General features: G+C 38.6%; 1 protein-coding gene across 4 annotated transcripts in view; it reads right to left on the bottom strand.

Moving 5' to 3' along the window:
• The window catches only part of LOC150109878 (chorion peroxidase-like), a 221110-nt gene that overhangs the window by 44929 nt on the left and 151130 nt on the right, over nucleotides 1-25051 (bottom strand). For all 4 annotated transcript variants that reach the window (XM_090415631.1, XM_090415616.1, XM_090415640.1 and 1 more), the window contains one exon: nucleotides 8514-8616. In XM_090415631.1, the coding sequence (XP_090271757.1) occupies nucleotides 8514-8616 (103 nt within the window). The remainder of the gene's footprint in view (nucleotides 1-8513; nucleotides 8617-25051) is intronic.

Raw genomic sequence — 25051 nt, 5'->3', positions numbered from 1 at the left:
TAATGTTATGCATAACATTAGACATATCCGCAAGGAGATGTGTTTTGCATTATAGGAGATACTGAGATAGGAGTGTTGGTAGCTTTCTCCACCTTTGCAACGAGTTGCCCTGGTGTGGTATCACCTTACCCTAGTCCTGAAGATACTTCAGGCGCAAACTTTGTTTGCTCACACTTGGATAAAGGATTAAACTAATTTTATTATACTTATCAGAGGATGTTATTATAAATGAGGTGTTAAATCACCCTTCAGTTGGTGAGAGTGACAATGAAGTGATTACCTAGGTGGTTGCCAGCAGTGTAAGGACTTCTGTAAAGAAAGGTTATATGTGGAATTACAAGACTGGTGATTATGAGAAGCTCAGGAGACAGCTTGCAGATGTAGCAAGGAATGAGGAGTTGGGTGGAAAGGAGATCAGTGCTGCTTGGGTGATATTCAAGAGCTATCTGGTAGAAGCAATGTCTAAATATATTTCAAGATCAGAAGATTAAATAAGGCAGGTGTGAAATGGATGAATGAAGAGATTAAGCATGCGATATAGGAAAAAGGCAATATGGAGGTTACATAAGATGAGTGGTAATAATAAATTCCTCAAGGATTACAAAGAACAGGCAAGGAGGGTGACTCGTTTGGTAATGGTAGCCAAAGTGCAGTATGAGCAGTAGTTAGCTATTGAAGCCAAAAAATCCTAGAGCGTTCTTTTGATATGTAACTGGATAAAAAAAAAAAGAATAATCACAGTAGGATGACAATGATTGAAGAAAACAGTATAAGAACAACTGTTGTAGAGGATACAGTTGAGATATTTAATGAGCAGTTCATAAAGGTCTTTCATCGTTATGAATCTGACATCATGGAGAGTTTGAGAGCAGTGAATGATGAGGAGGATAGACTTATTGTAAGTGAGCAAGAGGTACATGGGAAATTGAACAAACTTAATGTTAATAAGCTGTGTGACTTAATATATCACCATGTATTTTGAAGGAATGTGCTAAGAAGTTGATGTCTGCTTTGACATAATTGTTTAATATGAGTCTTACATTTGATCAAGTTCCAAAGTAGTGGAAGACAAGATTGTGCCGCTTCATAAGGGAGGTCAGAGAACTCAAGCATCAAATTATAGATTTATCTGTGTGTCAGTTGTTGTGGTTAAAGTGTTGGAGAGGCTGGTAAGAACCAGAATCCAGAATTGGGTTCACAACAGTGGTATTATTTTTGATGGAGAGCATAGATTTGCTAAAGGAAGTCATGTTTTAATAATCTACTTATGGATACATAGTAATATATTTAAATTTTACAATGGCTTTTGATAGATTGTGAACTCGTTTTTCTTCAAGAGGGAAGAACATTTGATAACATTTAGAAGTGGTAACAACACCTCACAAATTGACTACATTTTGACTAGAAGAAAACATCTTAAGGTTGTCACAAATTGTAAAGTAATTCCAACAGATCAAGTAGCACAACAACACCGACTGCTGTGCGCATACTTTAAAATAAGATCGAAGATAAGATAAGTGGCACAGGCGAAGGCCATGGCATATCAAGATCTGTATGATCAATTAGAAACAAAGGAAGGACAGAGAAAAATTTACCAACTAGCGAAATGTAGAAATAAAGCAGCTAAGGACATCTTACATGTGAGGCAGATCAAAGATGCTGAAGGAAGAGTATTATGGAGGGATGTGGACATAAGAAATATATGGAAAATATACTTTGAGGGACTTTTGAATGAGGAAAATGCAAGGACTCACAGAGGAGATGGGCAGCCTTCTGAGGGGATGGTGCAGAACATCAGTAGAATGGAAGTGACGGAGGCCATGAAGAGGATGAGGAATGGAAAAGTGGTGGGCCCCGACAGAATTCCAGTGGAGGCATGGAAGGCACTGGGGGAAGAGGGAATTGACCTGCTGTAGGACCTGTTCATGAAAGTTTGCCAACAGGAAAATATACCTGAGGAATGGAGGGAGAGTACTCTTGTTCCCATCTACAAGGGTAAAGGGGATGCACAAGACTGTAAAAATTACAGAGGAATAAAGTTGATGTCCCACACAATGAAGATCCTAGAAAGGGTTCTTGATGGTAGATTGAGGGAGGAGGTGGAGATTGCAAAGGAACAATTTGGCTTCATGCCTGGTAGATCAACAACAGATGCTATCTTTGGGTTACGACAGATGATGGAAAAATATCGAGAGAAACAAAGGGAGCTACATCTGGTATTTATTGATCTGGAGAAAGCATACGATAGAGTGCCAAGGCAAGAAGTCTGGAGGTGTCTGAGGGAGAAGAAGGTGCCGGAGAAATATGTCAGGTTGGTGCGGGAAATGTACAGAAATGTGAAGACAAGTGTTCGGACCTGTTTGGGACAGACAGAAAGTTTTCAAGTAACAGTTGGCTTACATCAAGGGTCAGCATTAAGTCCGTTTCTGTTTAATATTGTGATGGAGGTGGTAACAGAGGAGGTGAGAGAAGATGCACCTTGGACAATGTTGTATGCAGATGACATCTTGCTGTGTGTAGATTCAAGAGAAGAAGCGGAAACTAAACTGGAAAGATGGAGAAAAGTACTGGAAGAGAGAGGTATGAGACTGAGCAGAAGTAAGACAGAGTATATGTGTTGCGCAGTGGGCGGTGGCCAGGAGACAGATCTGGAGCTGGAAGGAAATGTCATCAGGAAGGTGAGAGACTTTAGATACTTAGGTTCAACAGTGGAAGAAGATGGAGGAGCTGAGAAGGAAGTGGGATGCAGGATACAAGCGGGTTGGAGGAACTGGAGGGAGATGGCTGGAGTGTTATGCGATAAGAGGGTGCCGATCAATCACCAAAATTTATAGGACAGTAGTGAGGCCAGCTATGACATATGCTATAGAAACTGTGGCCCTGAGGAAAAATAACATCAGCAGGATGGAAGTAGCAGAGATGAGAATGCTTAGGTGGATGTGCGGTGTGACCAGAAAGGATCATCTGAGAAATGACTATGTCAGGGGGACAGTGAAAGTTACGAACTTAGGAGCGAAAATACAGGAGGCAAGGTTGAGATGGTTTGGTCATGTGATGAGGAGGGAGGACGAATATGTGGGAAGAAGGGTCATGCAGATGGATGTGCAAGGAAGGCGGAAGCGTGGGCGGCCAAAGAAGAGATGGAGGGAGCTGGTAGAAGAGGACTTGAAGATGAAGAACTTGGATGTGGTGACAGCCCAAGACAGGAAGGTGTGGAGGAGACTCATAACAAACAGTGACCCCACTTAAGTGGGAGAAGCTGTAGAAGAAGAAGAAGAATGGCTTTTGATAGATTACCACATGATAATGTGATAGTTAAGATAGAGCAGATAGGGTTGAATATTAGACTAGTGCAGTGGATTGGAGATTGACTATCTGATAGGTATCAACAAGTTGTATATGGGGGGGACAGTGGCATAGCTTGGGGGGGGTCAGAGGGGCAGTCCACCCTGGGTGGCACTTTGAACCTTCCTAGACATCATTTTGACATTTTATACAGTAGTATTTTTGGTGTGTATTGAGAGAGGCAGCAAACTTGCAGATGGGCAGCAAAAGCTTTAGCAATGCCACTGGGAGTGCAGGGGTGGGGGATGTCCCAGAAAGAGGACAGTTACTAGTAGTGTGCCACAGGGATCTGTTTTAAGACCATGGCTGTTTAATTTAAATGTTAATAATAGTGGGCAACATTCAGATAGTATATTTAGTTGTTTGCAGATGAAGCAAAGTTGTGACAAAGTATGAGGCAGAGAGCAGATGCTGTATGCTTGTCTCTTACAAGACAACCTCAATAGACTGAGTGAATGGGCATGGGAGTGGGAATATCAGTTCAATGTTGCACAATGCAAGGTTTTAAAATTTGGGAAACAAAGATGGGATGTAAAATTTATGCTTGGTGGGGATGTATTGTTGGAGATGAAGGATATAAGAGATATTGGGGTGGATAAGGATCTAAAATTTAAAGGACGCAGACACATTGTCAAAATTGTGAGGACAACACAAGGAATTCTGGGAATGATGCAGAAGACAATGACTTGTAGAAGTAAGGATATTCTAGTTAAACTGTATAAGGCCTTGATTAGGCCACATATAGACTATTGTGAATAAATTTGGTCACCTGGTTTTCAAAAGGACAAAGACATATTGGAAATGGTCCAGATGTAATTGATAAGGTGATTTCTGATCTCTGGAATGGTGAATATGAATAAAGGTTGAGAAGATGCAATTTACAGAGTCTAGTGGAAAGGAGGAAGAGAAATGATATGATATTATTATTATTATTATTATTAAGAAAGATCTCCAGGGAGTTTGAGGAACTCATCAAGGGAGGCATCAAGGGATACTATTCAGACCAACTGTCATGCCTGTTCTTGAATTCATTTATGCTACTTGCACATAACATCCAATGGCAATCCATTCCAATCACACACTACTCTATGAGAGAAAAATCTAGACCTATCCCCTCCCCTTCTTGACGGCATTCGTTCTCAAGGTCATATCAATGTCTTGCAAAGAGGCAAAATCACATCCTTATCTTTAAATGTTACGGTTCTTTTCAGCATTACCGTTATTCTCTGAGTTGTATTTACAAATTTTGCTATATGACCCTTGAACTTCAACTTCTTGTCTTCTAAAACTCCAAGATTCCTAGTCTTATTGATTTCTTCAAGCAAAATCCCACCAATATAATATGACATTGGATATCTAATCACATCCAAGTGTATATGATCTTACATTTATTAACATTGAAATGACAGCCATTTTCACATGTCCACAATTGCAGTCTATTCAAATCATTTTGCAAGTACTGCATAACAGCAGCACTCCTGATTACCTTACCTATCTTTACACCATCAGAAAAATAGGTGTATTTCACATGTCAAATCAGAGATATGAAAGTTGGTAAGGTTTGCTATAGGATTAACATTGAAGAGAGTTTCATAAAATGGCAGGAGATTGGGGAAGAAAAAGAGGTCAATTCTGAAAGCTATATAAGGAGGGTATGAACAAGGGAATGAGAAGCAGGTTTATTGCACAGAGTTAGGAATGACTGGAATGCATTACCTGAGAGTGTGGTGTCTGCAGAGAATTTGGATGTGTTTAAGGCAAGGTGTGATGAGCTGTGCCTGTGTGTTAAAAGTTTATTTTTCATTTGGTTAGACCATAATAAATTTAGTTTAATCCTTTATCCAAGTGTGAGCAAACAAAGTTTGTGCCTGAAAGTATCTTCAGGACTGGGGTAAGGTGGTACAACACTGGGCAACTCGTTGCAAAGGTGGAGCAAGCTAACATCATCCTATCTAGTATCTCCCATAATGCAAAACACATCTCCTTGCAGATATGTATAATGTTATGCATTATTAAGGGAAGAGCCGCTACCCAGACTAGTTTCAACCTTTATTGAGGTCTCTTCAGTGGGAGCCAGGCTCAAGTGGAGATACCAGGCAGAAGCATTAGCAAGGTCATCTCTACCTATAGGAGTTGCCAAACAGTGTGCCTTTTTATTAAATTACCCTGGATTTCGAGAAAGATGTTGAAAGTTTATTTTTCACTTGGTCAGACTATAATAAATTTAGTTTAATCCTTTATCCAAGTGTGAGCAAACAAAGTTTGTGCCTGAAAGTATCTTCAGGACTGGGGTACAGTGGTACAACTTACTTTCAGGGGCAAACTTTGTTTGCCTGTGTTTTACTGGCCAGTTTGTTTGTTTTCAGGTACAAAAAATCCGAGTTTCCAGGAGGAAAAAACCCTTTACCTCTGTATGAGACTTGCTAACTCACCTTTTGTCAAAAGAGACCAGATAAAGATTCCTCACGTTATAGAGGAGAATCGAACCCAGGTCTTTCAGACCAAAGAGTTCCGTCTATTCCAACTTGACACTATACATCACTTAAATAATCTAAACCATGTCATTGCCTATACTGATGGATCATCTGATGAAGCACTCAACCAAGGAAGAGCAGGGGTTTTTCTAACTCTACCTGAAGGAAATGAAATGCATATCAAAACCACAGCTGGCAAAATAGCTTCAAGCTTCACTTGTGAATTAACAGCCATACAAGCATACAAACTCTCTAATCTAATAATAAGCATTACAGAAGGAATAACCATCTACAGTGAACACAAAATCTGAACTTGAAGCATTAAAAATGGAAAACAAAACTCACACAGGAAATTCATGAACAACTAACAACTTTAAATTTGAAAAATAAGAACTGTACACCACTATGGATACCAGCCCATGTAAATATTGAAGCAGTGATAATGATACAGACTAGCCTATTGAAAGACTATGGAAATCAGACAGACTAGCTAAAGAAGCAAGATACTTACCTAAAAAATTACATCCACAATCACAAACTCTGATACTAACTCTGTAATAATAATAATTCTGGAAAAATAAGATTGGTAAAACAAATTATCAAGAAGAAGAGTGAAATCAGAAAAAATTAATGAAAATAGAGACATAACTACAATAATCACCAGACTAAGGATGGAACAATTTAAAAGACATGAAAATTCATCTGGACAATACTAAAAGCTATGAAATATGCAAGAACTTCGGTAATTGGACCACATGTTTATTACGATAAATAACAATAAAAAACAAACCCGACAAGTTTCATAAGTCATATGACTTACATCTTCAGGGGTCAAAGATAACTAAAAGTTTAAACACACGAAATGAGAAATTACTCAAAATAGTTCATTCTATGCAGTTGTCTAATTGCATAGAATGAATTAGTTTTGAGTGTGTTTAAACATTTAGTTATCTTTGACCCCAGAAGATGTAAGTCATACGACTTACGAAACTTGTCGGGTTTGTTTTTTATTGTTATTTATCATATGTGGTCCAATTACCGGAATCTTTCTTATGAATTGATAAACCACAGAAACCTTCGCATACAAATATGCAAGAACTGTCCAGAAGTTGAACTAACATCTGCTCATATCTATTCTTGTCCAGCAATTGCAGCTGGATCATGAAAATTGTCTCAATTTTCATGATCATATCTGCAGAGACATTCTCTACAGAGAACTGACAATAACCCTGTAGAAAAGCCCTCCATCAAAGTTCAACAGATTGCCAAAGTAGTTCCACAATCCCATCTACAGATCATAGTTCTACAGGTCATATCTAGAAGCTCTTCAATAGACTCGACGGCTACAACAACAACAGGTAGAGCAGTCTTCATCTGTTTAGATGAACACAAAATTTACATCTGCAATCATGACTATGGCCAATCTGGTCTTATACTGGATACCACTCACAAGACCTCCTGGAAGAAATCCATCATCCTTCATCACAGTAAATTTAAGAAATTTTTTGGAATCTGCATGGTATCAGAAATCAACCAACTGTAATCAAATGTGGCTACAACAAACTTACAAAATTTGGGACAGTAATCCTCAGTGATCCCAATTTACAACCAGGCCTCATATGAATGCCCATATAGGGCACATCACCTAGATAGAATTTAGAGTCACAGCCACATGTTTCATTCAGTATTGTGATGTCTTTGTATCGGTTACAATTGTTAGTTGTAATCCCTGAAGATGTCTCAGTGAATGATAGGAAATACTGGAGGCATTAAAAATAGTTATTATTCTTTCATTCTTTAGTTATTATTCATATAGGGCACATCACCTAGATAGAATTTAGAGTCACAGCCACATGTTTCATTCAGTATTGTGATGTCTTTGTATCTGTTACAATTGTTAGTTGTAATCCCTGAAGATGTCTCAGTGAATGACAGGAAATACTGGAGGCATTAAAAATAGTTATTATTCTTTCATTCTTTAGTTATTATTCTTTATTCATTAATAATTATTATCTTGTTTTTCTTCCACTATTAAAAAAATATATATATATATAGGTGTTCTCCCTCGAGGAGTCTTTAGACTTTAGTCTTTAGACTCCTCGAGGGAGAACACCTGCTCTACAGAACACCCTACACCTGTGTGGGGTGTTCTGTAGTAGGTATTAGTTGGTTCTGTGGTAGGTTCTGTAGTAGGTGTTCTGTGTAGGTGTAGGGAGAACACCTGCTCTACAATCCACCAAATACAGCTAACCACATCATCCACACCAATGCCATATACTGTCCACTACCAAACATCCATGCCCAAGGCAGGATTCGAACCTGCAGCCTTTTGGCAGGAGAGGGGATATGCTAACCACTCATTCAACCAGGCCGGAAATGTATACATAATTAAAATTTCTTAACACTTTGCATTTAGAGACTTTTCAGCCATATATATCATTACAGACAATCTGCTGCTATTTTTATCATTCAACAGAGATACTCAGTACTTTAATTAAGGGGCCACATACATTGATGGAATTCTAGTATTTCTCTTTTGCTGTGCATATTTAAAAGAAAGCAAAGCGCAGCTTGAAGAAAGAAGGAAAGAATTTTATTACAATACAATGAACACAGCTATGCTATTTAAAAATCTTTCACCTTGCAGCAGCTTATAGCTTTACAAACTTATTGCAAAGAATGAATCTTACTTACGTATTTCCTGGATATATCATGACAAATGGTTGAATAGTTTCAATATCTGTATTTTCACAAAGAATCCTAGCTAAAGTAGTTTTACGAAGCTCCTGTAACTGACCTACAAAACGCGAAGCAATATATTAATTCATGAGAAAAAGAACAACAGAAGTTAATTTTTTTTATGTTGTTCCCACCTATGAAAGGTTATTTGCAAACCTATAGTACATTTTGTACTATAGTGGACTAAAGATTTCCTCCCATATTTTATGAATTTTATATATTCTTTTATATCTTTAAGTTATTTTTTTACATAATCCACAAAGACTGTTCTAGAGATCAAACTTGTAACTTTTTCAAGCCATTTCAGGCCTTCAACAAGCAGGGTGGTAGTTTTCTACTGGGTGATAAAATTAATCTCCCACCTAAAGACAATTACAACATGCATGTCCAGAGCAGGATTTGAACCTGCAGCCTGTTGGTATACTAACCACGATTAATTACACAGAATAACATTATAAATTTATATATAAATAAATATTATAAATAAAATAAATATTATAAATAAAATAAAATATTATTTATAAAATATTATAAATAAATATATATATTATAAATAAATTAAGTTAGATTAATTTTCTATTAATTTTTCCCCTATTAAAAACTGCCTGGCACTTCAGCAAATTGATTGGTAAATTTTTGGCATGCACCGGCACATCAGCAACTCGATTTGTAAATTTTTGGCACGTGCACATAAAAAAGGTGTAGGGAATGGTGGACTTTCAAATGAAAACAACAATGGCCCAAGGACAGAGCCCTGAGGCACACACCACTGGTCACCTGCCTCATCCTGGACTCTGTTCCTACATACACCACCTTCTGGTATCTCTTCCTGAGCCTTTCTCCTATCCGTATCACCAGTTTAGTATCCATCCCCATCTGCTCCAATTTGCGCAACAGTATTTCATGGGGCATCCTGTCAAAAGTCTTAGCAAAATCCAGAAGTACCACTGTGTAGCCATTTCCTTTGTCCAACTCAGATATCATTCTATTATAAAAAGCTAATAAATTGCTAAGGCAGGATCGAACTTTAACAAAACTATGTTGGCCCCTATAGAGTATTATATCCTGATCCACCCATTCTTGAATTTTGTCTTTAACCAACTTCCCGAGATGGTGATCGGTCTGTAATTAACTACCGCAGTTTTAGCACTACCTTTATGCAAAGGAACTACTTTGCCTTCCTTCCACTCCCTAGGGACCATACCTATGGTTCAAACTTAAGTTAAATAACCAAGTAATAGGCGTTGACAATTCCTTTGCACATTCATGCAACACCTGAGCTGATATTCCATCCAAACCTACAGCAGTGTTTGCATTTAATTTTGCAATATACTAAGTACCTCTGATTTCTTAACTTCAATTCTCACATTAGTTATTGCTACAGGTACAGAGATATCCTCACTTGGGTGACAGACTTTTGAAAAGTGATCACTCAGTAACTTCTGCTTCTCTCTTACATCATCTATGTGGATGATCATGAGGCCGAATGAACTCTTTCCACTTCTGTCTGCCCCTGGAGAATCCGAACAATTCTGTCCAGTTTGGTGTCTCTTGTTGTTATTTGGTTTATAGGTCCTCTTTTATTTTGTCTATCCATCTAATTCTGGGGCTTCCCTTTGGATCTTTTACCTTCCATCGTTGTGTTATTATTATTATTATTATTTGACACCTCCAGGGAGTCCAAAGACTCATCGAGGGAGAGTGTGCCAACAGCATCGAACGATTGGTCTCCTTCCAACTACTAACCGCGCTCAAACTTACTTAACTGAGCCATTATTAGCAGAGGCTCTACCAATCGACCAACCTTTGCCAGCATTCAGGGCTTTAGTTGGTAATCTTTCTGTTCCCATTCTGGTCATGTGGCTAAAACATCACAGTCTTTCTTCTTTCTTGAATTTTGTTTATTGTTGTTATTTCTTGTTTTAGTCATTTCCTAATGTCTTTGTTTCTTAGTCTATCAACCTGAGATACTCCAAGTAATCATCTTAGCCAACCCATTTCAGTAGTTAATAATTTTTTCTCTTTAGCCTTTTTGAGATTCTAGCATTCACTTCCATAGAGGAGTATTTGGAGGACCATTGTCTCATATTCTTACTTTTGTTACTTGCTTGACTCTTGATTTCCATATTTTATTAAGTCGTCCAAAAGATTCGGATGCTTTACTAATTCATCTGTTTATATCGTTTGTAATTTCACCATTGTACTCAATTACTCCTCCGAGGTAGGTGAAGTTTTCTACCTGTTCTAGATTCTTATTATCAATTTCAATTTTCAGATTGGTATTTCTTTTTCCTATTTGCATAGTTTCTGTTTTGCCTATATTTATGTTTAATCCAAATTTTATATATTCCTCCTTTATTTAATCAGAAATTCATTGTTTATCTTCTTCTGTGCATGCAAGTAATGCAATGTTGTCTGCAAATTTTAAATTTGTTATAGTTTACTCATATATTTTGATTCCAGAGTCTTCTTTATTTAAGGCCTTACTAGTTGCTACTTACGGTGTAAGATTGAACAGGTCTGGTGACAGATTGCATCCCTGTCTTACTCCACTCTCTGTGTGGAACCAGTTGGTTAAGTGTCCTCCACTCATACTGCACTTTCAGATTTCTTGTACAGATTCTTTATTATTCTTATGGCTTTGGTGGGAATTCAAAATTCTTTCATAGTTTTCCATAGTTCTCTTCTATGGATTGAATCAAATGCCTGACGAAAGTCTATGAAATTCATATAGCAACTTTGGTTGTATTCTAGTGTCTTTTCTATTAGCTGTCTTAAGATGAATAGTTGATAAATTGTGCTTTATTATGGTCTGAACCCTGCTTGTTCTTCTCCTAATTCTGTTTCTATATACAGCTTAATTTGTTTTTGGAGTACTTTCTTAAAAACTTTACTTGGAATAATGAGGAGGCTAATGCCTCTGTAATTATTGCATTCTGTTTTATCGCCTTTTTTGTATATAGGAGTTACTATGAAAAATAAGAGAATGTTCATAAACATAAACAAAATGAAGGAGCGAGTGCTGTACGGAGATTCGTTATTAAGAGGTGTGATAGTTGAGAATTTGATGAAATCGTACCAACTGGGTGCGAACATAAAGGACGTCAGTGAGTCGATTCGAGTGCAAAAAGAGAGGGTGAAAAAAATGATCGTCGTGGCAGGAACAAATGATTTGAAAGAAGACAAAATGGAAATGATAGAGGATGTGAGGGAATTACTTGAAGTAGCAAAAGAGAAGAGTGAGAGAGTTAGGATGGTGAGTATTTTTCCGCGGTATGACAGTGAAGTGTTTAGAAGGATGGCCATAATTGCCAATGACTTTATGTGAGGGTTATGCATGGAGAGTGGTATGAAATTTGTGGATGTGTGGAGTGAGTTCGATGGCTGAAAGGATTTATATAAGATAGATAGTTTACATTTGAATGGATTTGGTGTATGGAGGCTTGAAAAAGTGTTGATGAATGAAGTGGATGTACAGACTCAGGGAAACTAGATTTATTAGGGGAAGTAGATATGCAGACTTTAGGGAAGCAGTGGAGTGTATGAATGAGTATAATATGCCCGAATGAGTACGAAGGACGAAAAATCAGAATGGGATAGTTAGTATAAGGTAAGGCATCAAAATAGGGATGGAACTAACGTGCTTCTGCAATTCATGTACACTAATGCCAGGAGTATTAGGAACAAGAAGGAGGAGTTTTTGGCCTTGGTTGGCACTTCCAGGCCACAGGTTGTTGGTATTAGTGAAACATGGCTGACAGAAGATGATAAAGCTAGTATGATTGAATGCAACGGGTATAGCGTGTTCAGGAGTGACAGGGAGTATAAAAAAGGGGGAGGAGTGTTATTGATGATAGCTGATGAGTTGCAGCCAAGGAGTATAGAAGTTGAACTGCAGGATAGAGAAAAGAGCACATTTGAGGCTAGCAGAACAAAATATACAATTGGGTGCTGCTATAGACCAGGTGATGGAATAGATGATGGGGATAGTATGCAGAGGCAAATAGAAGAAATGAGTGGAAGGAGGGTAATTATTATTGGGGATTTCAATTATGGTAACATTGACTGGAAGGAGGAGAGGGCACATGGGAGGAAGGAATTGGATTTTATGTGGTTATTAAGGGACAACTATCTGTGACAGCATTTAATGGAAAATACTGGAGGGAAGAGAGTGCTTGACCTAGTAATCGCATCTGAGAATGTGGCTGTAATGAAAATTACCATGATGCCACCAATTAGTGAGAGTGATCATAAGGTCATGACTTGGGAGGTGGCTAAAGGAGTGGAATATACAATTAAGACAGGGTACATGTGGAATTACCAGGCTGGTAAGTATGACAAGCTTAGGAGTGTGCTTGGCTCAGCGCCATGGCATGTAAAACTGCAAGGGCATAGATAGCGCATGGGAGGTGGTTAAGAAGTGTTTGCAGGAGGCAATGGTTGACTGTATACCAAGAGTCTGAATAATAAATCAAGTAGAGGTTAAATGGATGAATAACACCATTAAGCATGAGCTGCAAAAAAAAGAAACAATTGTGGAGGGAATTTAAGGAGAAAGGTGACTGCAGGTGCAGGAACAGTATAAAGCTCAGGCCAGAAAGGTAACAAGCGTGGTAAGAAAAGCAAAAGCAGATTATGAACGAATATTGGCCATGCAGGCTAAAGAGAATCCCAAACAGTTCTTTCAATATGTTGCAAGTAAAAGGAAAAATGTTCATGGCAGAATGATTTTAAAAAATGCTGAGGGTAGGGAGGTAACCGAATCAGTCGATATAGTGGAATTACTGAGCGAGCACCTTGCAAGAGTATGTCATCCAGGTGGTGACATTGCAGGAATGGAAGAACCAACAGCTTATACTGGAATTGTGATGAATGAAGTAGAGGTAAATAGTCTATTACAGAACCTCAATATCAATACATCTGTGGGATTGGATGGTATACCAGCTCATGTCGTACGTGAAGCAGTTAGAGAATTGTCAGTTCCCTTGACCATTTTGTTTAATTTGAGCCTCGGGTCTGGGTCAGTCCCAAGGGGGTGGAAAGAGGGAAAATAGTTCCGCTGCATAAAGGATGGTTCCAAGGCTGCTGTTGAAAATTACCGGTCAATCAGCATAACATAACAGGAATCGTTATCAAGGTCTTGGAGAAAATAGTCAAAAGGAAAATACAAGATTGGATAGATGAAAATGGGATACTGTATCAGGGACAGCATGGTTTTGTGAAGGGTAAGTCATGCCCCAGTAACTTGCTCACGTATTATAACACAGTGACGGCTGAACTGGATGAGGATAATGGGTTTACAGTGATTCTACTGGACCTTGCTAAGGCCTTTGACAGGATACCACATGGAATTCTAATCAGTAAAATGCAGCATATGGGGATGGATATAGGATTGGTGAGATGGATAGGAGGGTGGTTGATGGAGAGATATCAGAGAGTGGTTTATTCAGGAGTAGAGTCTAAAAGACAGCCTATGACTAGTGGTGTGCCACAAGGATCTGTTCTTGGACCACTGCTGTTTAATTTGTTCATTAATGATATAGGAAAGGATCTGAGAGGAACAGTTCATTTGTTTGCGGATGATGCAAAGTTGGGTAGAGCAATAGTGAATGCAGATGATGTCAAAATTTTGCAGGATGATTTGGATAGATTGGAAGTCTTGGCTAAGGAGAATGGATGTCAATTTAATGTGGCAAAATGTAATGTTATACATTTTGGGGTGAAAAGATTAGCAGCAGTTTACTACATTGGTGGAACTGTACTCCAGGAAATTGATGAGGCGAGAGATTTAGAAGTGTTGGTGGATAAAGAGTTGAAGTTTAGGGGACACATTGCAAAAGTGGCCAAATCAGTTCATCAAATCACTTGGTTGCTGAAGAATACTTTATGAGCAGAGTCAAGCATGTTATTGTTCCTCTGTATCGAGCCTTGATAAGACTCCATCTCGACTACTGTGCCCAGATTTGGTCATTACCTAGGTTTCTTATTGATGGGGAGGAGGTGGAGAGGATCCAGAGGCGAGTGACCAAGATGATAGCAGGTCTATGGAATGAACCATATGAGAATAGGTTGAGGATTTGTGAGTTGCAGGAATTAGTTGATAGGCAGAGGAGGGGAGATATGATTGAGACATTCAAATTACTGAAGGGTTTCTATAAGATTAATTCAGAAGATATTTTTGAGAACAGGGCTGGTGGTGGGAGGACTAGGGGACATCCATGGAAGCTGGGCAAGAGTGTGGTTAGTAAGGGTGTTAGAGCTGAGTTCTTTACTTTTAAAGTGCTGAATGAGTGGAATAAGCTGCCAGAGTCTGTAGTGGGTTCTGTGACAGTGAATGAGTTTAAGGCAAGGTATGATAGATACTGTGTGCATGTCAAATAGTTGTGATGAACATGATTTGTAATTGTAAGGATATTAATGAATGAATCATTAATATCCTTACAATTTGTGCAGTGTGCAAGTCATATAATAAAATAATAACAAGCATAGTAATCATTTATAGTTATAATTTACAGTTAAAGAAGGTAGATGACATGATTCTATGTTGTATTTTAGATTTTTTTTTTAATTAGATAAAGTGTTCATACAGAGGACATCAGGTTACATTGGGTACAGCAGGGTCTGTGGGGGATAATGTTAGGTATAGAAGCAGTGACATTTTTATACTTTATACTAATGCCTGGAGTATCCGGAATAAAGGAGATGAATTGGTGGTGCTGATAGCATCAGCTTGGCCAAAGATTATTGGATCTCTGACACGTGGTTCACAGAAGATGATATAATAACAGGAATAGAAGTAGCAGGGTACAGAATTTATCAGCAGGATAGGAAGGGAAAATGCGCTGCTGATGCTTATGATAAATGATAACTTATGTCCAGTACCTTGGAAGGCAGTGATATGATTTTGGAAGCATGTTGGTACAAGCCAAGGAGAACAGAAGGTGGGGAGCAGGAGATGTTTAGGCAGTTGAGCTTGGCAAGAGCAAGAAGAATGATTCTTATGGGAGATTTTAACTACAGAACTAAAAGCTGGAAAGAGGAAAATGCATGTAGTAATAAGGTAATAGAACTTCTAGAATTCTTAAGGGATAAATGTCTTAGGCAACATATTATTATTATTATTTCCCAAGACCTCATGGAGTCAAAGACTCATCTGGGAGGTCCTTTTATCACACACATCTCATCATACCGTGTCTTAAACACACTCAAACTCCTTGCAGACACCACACTCTCAGGCAAGGCATTCCAATCATTCACAACCCTGCACGAAAAAAACCTGCCTCTCACTCCCCTACTCACACCCTCTTTATACAGTTTCCAGGGATGACCTCTGGTTCTCCCCTGATCTCCCACTATTCTCTGCAGAGCTTCTCCACCATTGATCTTATAACAACCCCTTACCAACTTGTAGGTCTCTATCATATCTCCTCTCTTCCTTCTCTCCACCAGACTCTGCAAATTACATTTTCTCAATCTTTCCTCATACTCAACATTCCAGAGGTCAGACACTACCTTAGTCAGTCGCCTTTGGACCCTTTCCAACATCTCTTAATCCTTCTGAAAACCCGGTGACCAAATATGGGCACAATAGTCCATGTGTGGCCTAATCAAAGCCTTATACAATAGAACAAGAATCTCCCTACTTCTACCCGTCAGTGTCCTCTGCATCATTCCCAGAAGTCTGTGTTGTCTTCACAATTTTGGCGATGTGTCCCCTAAATTTTAGATCCTTATCCACTATCACCCCCAGCTCTCTTATTTCCTCTACCTCCAACAATATATTCTCAGCAAGCATAAATACTGCATCCCATCTTTGTTTTAAAATTTGGAAAACAAAGATGGGATGCAGAACTCATATCCCCATTTGCTTGCCCAATCACTCAATTTATTGAAGTCTTCTTTCAAGGCCACAACATCTTCACTACTCTTTATGATTCGTCCCAACTTTGCATCATCTGCAAACAACTGAATATCGCCATCCAAATCTTCGCCAATATCATTAATATACAAGTTAAATAGTAATGGCCCTAATAATAGAGGGAACAAGAAGATCTAGAGTTTTGGATTTGGTCATAGCATCAGAAGAGCTAATAATAACTGAGATGACATCTCTCTGCCCAGTTGAGAGAGTGACCATATGGTTTTGACTTGGAAAGTGAATAGACATGCAGAAACAAAGTATCAAAGAAAAGGGAATGTATGTGGAATTATAAGGCAGGTGATTATAATAGTCTTAGATTCTTGTAAATAGGCTTATACGTAGGTAACACATGACCTATTAAATTATTTCAGGAATTTACAACATATACTGGAATATTAATTAAAAGAAACTTTAATAAATACCTCCTATATTTCAGCAATGTCACATTGCCATCTTCATGGGAACATACAACTATGACACTTGCATGCAGGCACCGCACAAAGCAAATGAAGCAGAAGCGAGAAAACTATTGTTGTTCCTAGAGTCCTAAAGGTGCACCCTAGCAGGCTATATTGGGTTGTCTTGGTTGTTGGACTGAAGTTCTCAAGATGCAAGCTTCCCAAATTTGGGGCAGTCTCATGCACCCAAATTTGTTGAGGTTTGGAAAGTTTTTTAGAGCTGAGGCTGATTCCATGAACAATCTTTCATATTTAAATTTGCTGCAGTGTATTAACATGGCTTTCTTCCAATGTATTCTGTGGCAGGTATCCAGAGCATGGTCTGCAAGCCCAGAGTGGCTGTACTGGTGAAACCGGATGTAGTCTTTGTGTTCCAAAATCCTGACATTTGCTGTCCTGCCTGTTCAGCCAAAGTAGGAATTTACAGCTGCAAGGGACCTAGTATAACCCAGGTAGGTCTAGGGGAAGTGGTTGGTCTTTGGTAGAGCAGATAAGGGATGCCAATTTTTTATATGGTTTGTAACAAGAAGTCAGGTCATATTTTTTTTAAGGTTTTGGTTAACTTTTCAGAGGTGCCCCAGATATAGAAAATGGTGATGTATTTAGTGTAATCTTTGTTACAAAGGGAGGTAGGGGATTGTGGTTAACTGGTTTTAATAATTTTTGGATTTTTTGGGAGGTTGTAGCGATTGGCTAAGAAAGTGTTAAGGACGTGGTTTAGTTTGGTGGTTAGGGCATGGTCATCTGAACAGATTAATTTTGTCCTGTTATTATATAGTGTTTTTAGAACCCCATATTGTTGTGAGGAGGGGGGGGATTTTTGGTGAATGTATCTGCCTGTATGGGTGGATTTTCTGTAAACAGAGAAAACCAAGGATCCATCAGGCTGGCGAGTGATTAGAGTGTCTAGGAAAGGGAGACTGTTGTTTTCCTCTTTTTCCAAGGTGAACTGGATTCTGGGGTGTTGGTTGTTTAGGTGTGTTAAGGAGTGGAGTATATCTGAGTCATGTGATCAGATAGCAAACACATCAGCAACGTAGCAAAGCCAAACAGTGGGTTTTTGTGTGAGTTTAAGGCTTTCTCTTCAAAAGTCTCCATAAAGAAGGCCAAGGATGGCGAGAGTGGTGAACTCATGGCTGTCCCCCTCTATCTGTTTGTAGAATTTTTCTTGCCAAACGAAATAGCCTGAGTTCATTGTGAACTGAAATAGGGCTGAGATATTGGGAGGAAATCTGGCTCGGATGCAAACTAAGGTTTCCTTGAGTGGGATATTTGTGAATAGGGAGGAGATGTCAAAACTGACCATTATGTCAGTATGTTGAAGTGAGAGGTTTTCTATACTGGCTTTGAAGTGAATTGAGTTTTTAATGTGTGATGGTGTATTTCCAGTATAGTGTATGAGCGTTTTGGCTAAATGTTTGGCACATAAACAAAATATGCCATAGCGGATGGCATTGATTCCCACACACATACAAATTAGCTCGCTAGGGGGCACCTTTAGCACTCTAGGAACAACAATAGTTTTCTTGCTTCTGCTTCATTTGCTTTGTGTAGTGCCTGAGTGCACATGTCATAGTTGTATGTTCCCATGAAGATGGCAATGTGACATTGCCAAAATACAGGAGGTATTTATTAAAGTTTCTTTTAATTAATATTCCAGTATACATTGTAAATTCCTTAAATAATTTAATAGTCAATAGTCTTAGATATCAACTTGGGGCAGTTCTGTGGAGGGTAGAAATGGAAGGCCAGGATAGTGCCTGGGAAATCATGAAGGAATATTTGTTAGCAGCAATAGTAAGCTGTATTCCACGAGTGAAGAAGCGAACACAATTTGGCGTCAAGTAGATGACAAACAATATCAAACAGGAATTGTAGGTGAAAAGAGATTATGGAAGAGATATAAGGAAATCAGTGAGAGACTATATACAGCATTTGGAAGATGAGGGTAATGTTATCTGTGAGAATCAACATGGATTTGTTAAGGGTGCTTTTGCTTTAGTAATATGACTGCCTTTTATAATAACGTAACAAGAGCAGTTGATGAGGGAAAGGCATATACTGCCATTTTGTGGAATTTGCAAAGGCATTTGACAGGATGCCACATGACAAGCTGATATTTAAGTTGCAGCACATGGGTTTAGATGTTGGGTTAATCAACTGGATTCAGGACCGGCTGTCTGATGGGCATCAGAGAGTTGTATATGGTGGGGCAATATCAAGGAAGCAGAAGGTTACAAGTGGGGTTCCACAGGGCTCAGTTCTGGTACCTGCATGGTAATTCTCATAGATAAACTTATACGTTGGCGATGCATAACTGTCAGATTTTAGGGAAAGACAACGTATATTATAATATTAATTATAAAACTTTAATTAATACTTCCTATATTTTGGTAATGTTACATTACCATCTTCAGGGAACATACAAATAATGATATGTGCACGCAGGCACTAACACTAAACAAATATGGCTGAAGTCCGTCCTAGAGTACTAAAAGGTGCTACTAGGACTCTAGAGTCTTAGTGAGCTAAATTGGGTAGACTTGACTGTTGAGCTGATGTTCTAAGAATGCAAGCTTCCCATATTTGGGCAGTCTCGTGCATCCCAATTTGTTGAGGTTTAGGGAGTGTTTTTAGAGCTGAGGTTGATTCTAGGAATAATCTCTCGTATTTATACTTGCTGTGGTGTAGTAAAGGAGCTTTCTTCCAGCGTATTTTGTGATGCGTGTCCAAAGCATAGTCAGCATGTCCTGAGTGGCTGTACTGGTGGAACCGGATATAATCCTTATGTTCAGATATCCTGATATTAGCTGTCCTGCCTGTTTGGCCATAGTAAGACAGTTACAAGTACAAGGGACCTGGTATACTCCAGGTAGGTCTAGGAGAAGTGGCTGGTCCTTGAGGGAGCAGATAAGTGATGTCAATTTTTTATATAGTTTGAAACAAGTTGTCAAGTCATATTTTTTTAGGATTTTTGTTAGCTTTTCAGAAATACCCTGAATATAAGGAATGGTGATAGATTTAGAATAGTCCCTGTTATGGAGGGGAGGGGGGTTGTGGTTAATTGGTTTTAATATTCTTTGGGGTTGTAGCCATTGGCTACAGTGGTGTTAAGAATATGATTAAGCTAAGTAGAAGGGCATTGCTATCTGAACAAATTAATTCTACCCTGTCATATAGGGTTTTTATAATCCCATATTCAAGATATCTGAATATAAGGATTATATCTGGCTGCACGGGGAGTTGTACAGGCACTCAGGACTTGTTGACCATGCTTTGGCACAAAATATGCTGGAAGAAAGCCACTTCACTACACTACAGCAAGTATAAATATGAGAGATTATTCCTAGAATTTCCCTCAGTGCTCTAAAAACTCCCCCATACCTCAACAAATTTGGATGCATGAGACTGCCCAAAATATGGGAAGCTTGTATTCTTAGCACATCACTCCAACAGTCAAGCCTACCCAATTTGGCTCAGTAGGTGGCAATTTTAGGATTCTAGGATGGACTTCAGTTGTTTTCTTCAGCCATATCTGTTTAGTGTTAGTGCTGGCATGCACATATCATTATTTTTATGTTCCCTGAAGATGGTAATGTAACATTACTGAAACATAGGAAGTATTAATTAAAGTTCTTTTAATTAATATTAAAATATATGTTATCTTTCCCTAAAATCTGACAGTTTTGGTACCTGCATTGTACCTTTATATCAATGACATTGTTAATGGATTACAAGGGGATATTCAGTTGTTTGCAGATGATGTGAAGCTGGGAAGGGTTATTAGTAATATTGCAGATGTGGTAGACCTGCAAGAGGATTTGAATAAACTAGACAGATGGGGAAATGAATGGGGATATTGGTTTAATGCAACAAAATGTAAAGTGTCTTGTAGTTTGGGATACATCAATGGGACACTGCATGCTTGATTGCATGGGACACTGCATGCTTGAAGCTATACTGGAGGAAGTAGGGAAGACAAGAGATCTGGGGATGATGATTGATAGAAAACTGAAATAAATTCAGGGAGCATATTGAGAAGGTGGTGAAGGTAACCCAGAGGATTGCTGCAATACAGAGAAGGAGATTGACCTGCAGAGATAAAAGCATTATCGTTCTATTGTATGAGACCCTCATCAGACCACACTTAGACTATTGTTCTCAAATTTGGACCTGAGGATTTGACAGGGATATATTAACTGTGGAAAGGGTACAGAGATGGATAAAAAAAGAAGGTTTCAAGACTGCACAATGTTAGTTATGAAGATCAGCTGAAGGAATGTGGACTGCAGAGTTTGGTGAATAGAAGAAGGAGAGATGATATGATTGAGACTTTTAAACTGTTAAGAGGTTATAGGGTTTACAATGGGGAGTTCTTTTGCTTGTTGGAGCAATGACAAGGGGCCATCCCTGTAAGTTGCGAAAGGAGGCTGTGAGCAAGAGGGTGAGGGGTGGTTTCTTTGTGTGGAGGGTGGTTGAACCGTGGAATGCATTCTGTGATAGAGTGGCGAGAGCAAGAATGGTCAATGAGTTCAAGGAACGGTATGATAGACTTTGCGTTTCCTAGGAAGGACCTCCACGATGAGTCTCTTGACTCTTTGTAGACCTGAATAATAATAATAATATATTTTCTAATTAGAACAAACATATAGTACAAAATATATTTTTAGATAAATATATACTACTAGTAGAAGTTGTAATAATAATAATATCTACCCTGTAACTGCCTCTGAACAGTTTAAAAGTCTCAATCATATCACCTCTCTATCTTCTATCCTCCAAACTTTCCAGTCCACTCAGTCGATCCTTGTAACTAACATTGTACAGTCTGAAACCATCTTTGTTATCTGCCTCTGTACCCTTTCCACAATTAATTTATGAGCTTCAAATCCTGGGGACCAAATTTGGAAACAACAGTCTAAGTGAGGTCTGATCAGGGTCTTATACAACAGAATGATAACTCTTTTATCCTCTGGGTTACCTTCACCACTTTTGCAATATGCTCCCTGAATTTCAGTTTTTCTATCAAATCATCACCCCTAGATCTCTTGTCTCCCCCTACTTCTTCCAGTATGGCTCCTCCAATTGAGCACGCATTCTCCCATTGATGGATCCAAAACTTTCAGGCTTTACATTTTGCTGCATTAAACCGACACCCCTATTCATCTGCTCATCTGTCTAGTTTATTCAAATCCTCTTGCAGGGCTGCCACATGTGCACTGTTACTAATAACCCTTCCCAGCTTCACATCATCTGCAAACAACTGAATATCTCCTTGCAATCCATTGATAATGTCATTAATATAAAGTTTGAACAATACAGGCCCCAGTACTGAGTCCTGTGAAACACCCATTGTAACCTTCTGCTTCCTTGATAGTGCCCCACCATACACAACTCTCTGATACCTATCAGACAGCCAATCCTGAACCCAGTTGATTAACTTGACATCTAAACCCATGTGCTTCAACTTAAATATCAGCTTATCATGTGGCACCCTGTCAAACGTCTTTGCAAATTCCAAAAAAATGGCAGTATATGCCTTTCCCTCATCAACTGCTCTTGTCACTTTATTATAAAAGGCAATCATATTACTAAAGAAAGAGTGCTCCTTAACAAATCCATATTGATTCTCACAGATAACATGACCCTCATCTGCTGAACGCTGCATATAGTCCGTCATTAATTTCTCCAAGACTTTAACAACTACTGATGACACAAATGACACTATCTTAGCTTCCATTCCTTGGGTACCTTTCCTGCAACCAGACTTTTATTGAAGAGCCAGGTCAACAGAGCTGTCAGCTCTTTAGCACATTCTCTCAAAACCCATTGTGAAATATTGTCCTACAGCTATACTGATATCCAGAGTACTCAGTATTTGGAACACACACTCCTCTTGCACCTCTAAACCCTGAACCTGTCCTATTCCTCTAGTATTAAAATCTTCTTCTCCAGGATGAAATACTCCAATAAAGTGCTCATTGAACAACTCCACTATGTCCTCTGCATCAGTCACTCTATTCCCATTTTATCCCACGATGTCATTCTTCCACAATCATTTCTCCTCCTACTGGCCACATAGCTAAAAAATTCCCTAGGATTTTCTTTGGATCTTAGTGCCAATCTCTTCTCTTATTCCAGTTTTGCCTTCCAAACCATACTAGTAACTCTCCTAGCCTGTGTCTTATATTCTTCATGTATCTGCCCTCTATCTCTCTCCTTATATCTCTTCTATAATCTCTTTTTCAATTGCAGTTCTTGTCTGATATTGCTTGTCATCCACTTTACACCAAATTGTGTCCACTTCTTCACTCGTGGAATACAGCTTACTATTGCTGGCAACAAATATTCCTTCACAATTTCCCAAGCATTAATGATATCCTGGCCTTCCAACTCTGTCCTCCATGGAACTGCCCCTAGTTGATACCTAAGACTATTGTAATCACTGATTTATAATGCTACATATGGTCCCTTTTCTTTGATACACCTGCATGTCTATTCATCTTCCCAGTCAAAACCACACGGTCACTCTCTCCAAGGGGTGGGAGAGATGTCATCTCACTTATTATCAGCTCTTCTGATGCTATAACCAAATTCAAAAATCTTCAAGTACAATTTTTTTATGTGTGCTTTTTGTTTTTTTGGAGTTTGTATTGTATTTTTGCAAATGTGAAATTATTATTATTATTATTATTATTATTATTATTATTATTATTATGTGACACCTTCAAGGAGTCCAAGGACTCATTGTGGCAGAGCATATTGCATATTATTCTACTTCTCTAAATACATCTCATCCTCTCCGCTACTACTTAATTCTCCAACCATGACACTAATACCATCAGCGGCATCTATCGTTCGTCATCACCAACAACAGCATTTTTTGTTTGTAAACTGTGTATGTTCTGAAGGCCGATATGTCAGTATGTGGGATGAAAAACCCTGCTACCACCGTATGAGATTGGCTCACCTTCAACTGAAAATTCTGTCAAATGCCTTTGAAAATGCAATTGACAACATGATGTCACTAAAATAACAGAATAATACCAATGTCTTGTTAACCACTCTTGTTACTTAAGGCAACCAGATTACTGAGATGAGAGAGACCCCTTAATAAATCTGTGCTAATCTTTCTAAATGCTATTATCCTCATCTGCTCAATTTTGTATTTGTGTTCTTAACAACACCACAGAAGCGATGCAAAGTAGTCTATAGTTTGATGCCTCCATTCTACCACTATGCTATAGAACTCTTAACTTCCATGTATTTCTTAGGCATTCTTCCAGTAGCATGACTTTCATTAAACAACATCATTCCATAACACATTAATTTATTATTATTATTACATAACACCTCCAGGGAGTCTAAAGACTCATCAAGGGAGGGCACCTACTCTACAACTCTCTGTTTCCATCACTGAATCCACCAACTACAATGAACCGCAACTATCATCATCTCCAACAACCCCATCTACCATCCAACATCACCACTAGTATTTTCACAGACAATCGCAGACATCCATGCCCACGGTGGGATTCGAACCTGCAGCCTTTTGGCTGGAGAGCAGATATGCTGACCACTTGGCCAAAGCATGAATCATATCTTATTCAGTCCAATTGCCATGTTGACATCTAGCATACACCCTCTTCAATTCAATTCATTTCCAATTCTTCAATTTTCCTAACCCCTTCTTGCAGGTACTGCTGCATGAAAATGTTTAACAGTTTCTTTGTGAGAAATTGCTACATGAAGTTTATGTCATTGTGATTTTTGTCTAGTACTTTTGAAATGTAGAGGTGCTTAAGGGTCAAAGCTAGATAAATGGGAAGAGATCTCATCACATAGCCATTTAAGAAATGCAAAGACTCAAGTAGGGTTTTTCACTTAATGTCCAATGTTCCATATTGGTTTCAACCAAACAAGATGATGCAAAAAAGATGAAATAATGCCATCTGGGACACTGCCCAGTTAAACATATCACCCACTTACTGTTTTTCATCATAAAATCAGAGAAAACAGTGAAAAACCATCTACTAGCACACAAACTCGATATTAGGAAGAATTTAAGATAAGCACCATCAACATAAGAAGTATCAAAGGAAAAACAAGTGAAA

Source organism: Typopeltis vanoorti, chromosome 1 (genome assembly GCF_054136105.1).
Source record: "Typopeltis vanoorti isolate ZY-2024b chromosome 1, IOZ_Tvanoo_1.0, whole genome shotgun sequence".
NCBI lineage: Eukaryota > Metazoa > Arthropoda > Arachnida > Uropygi > Thelyphonidae > Typopeltis > Typopeltis vanoorti.
Note: the sequence above shows the minus strand (reverse complement) of the source record. Positions and strands in the feature narration are given on the sequence as shown.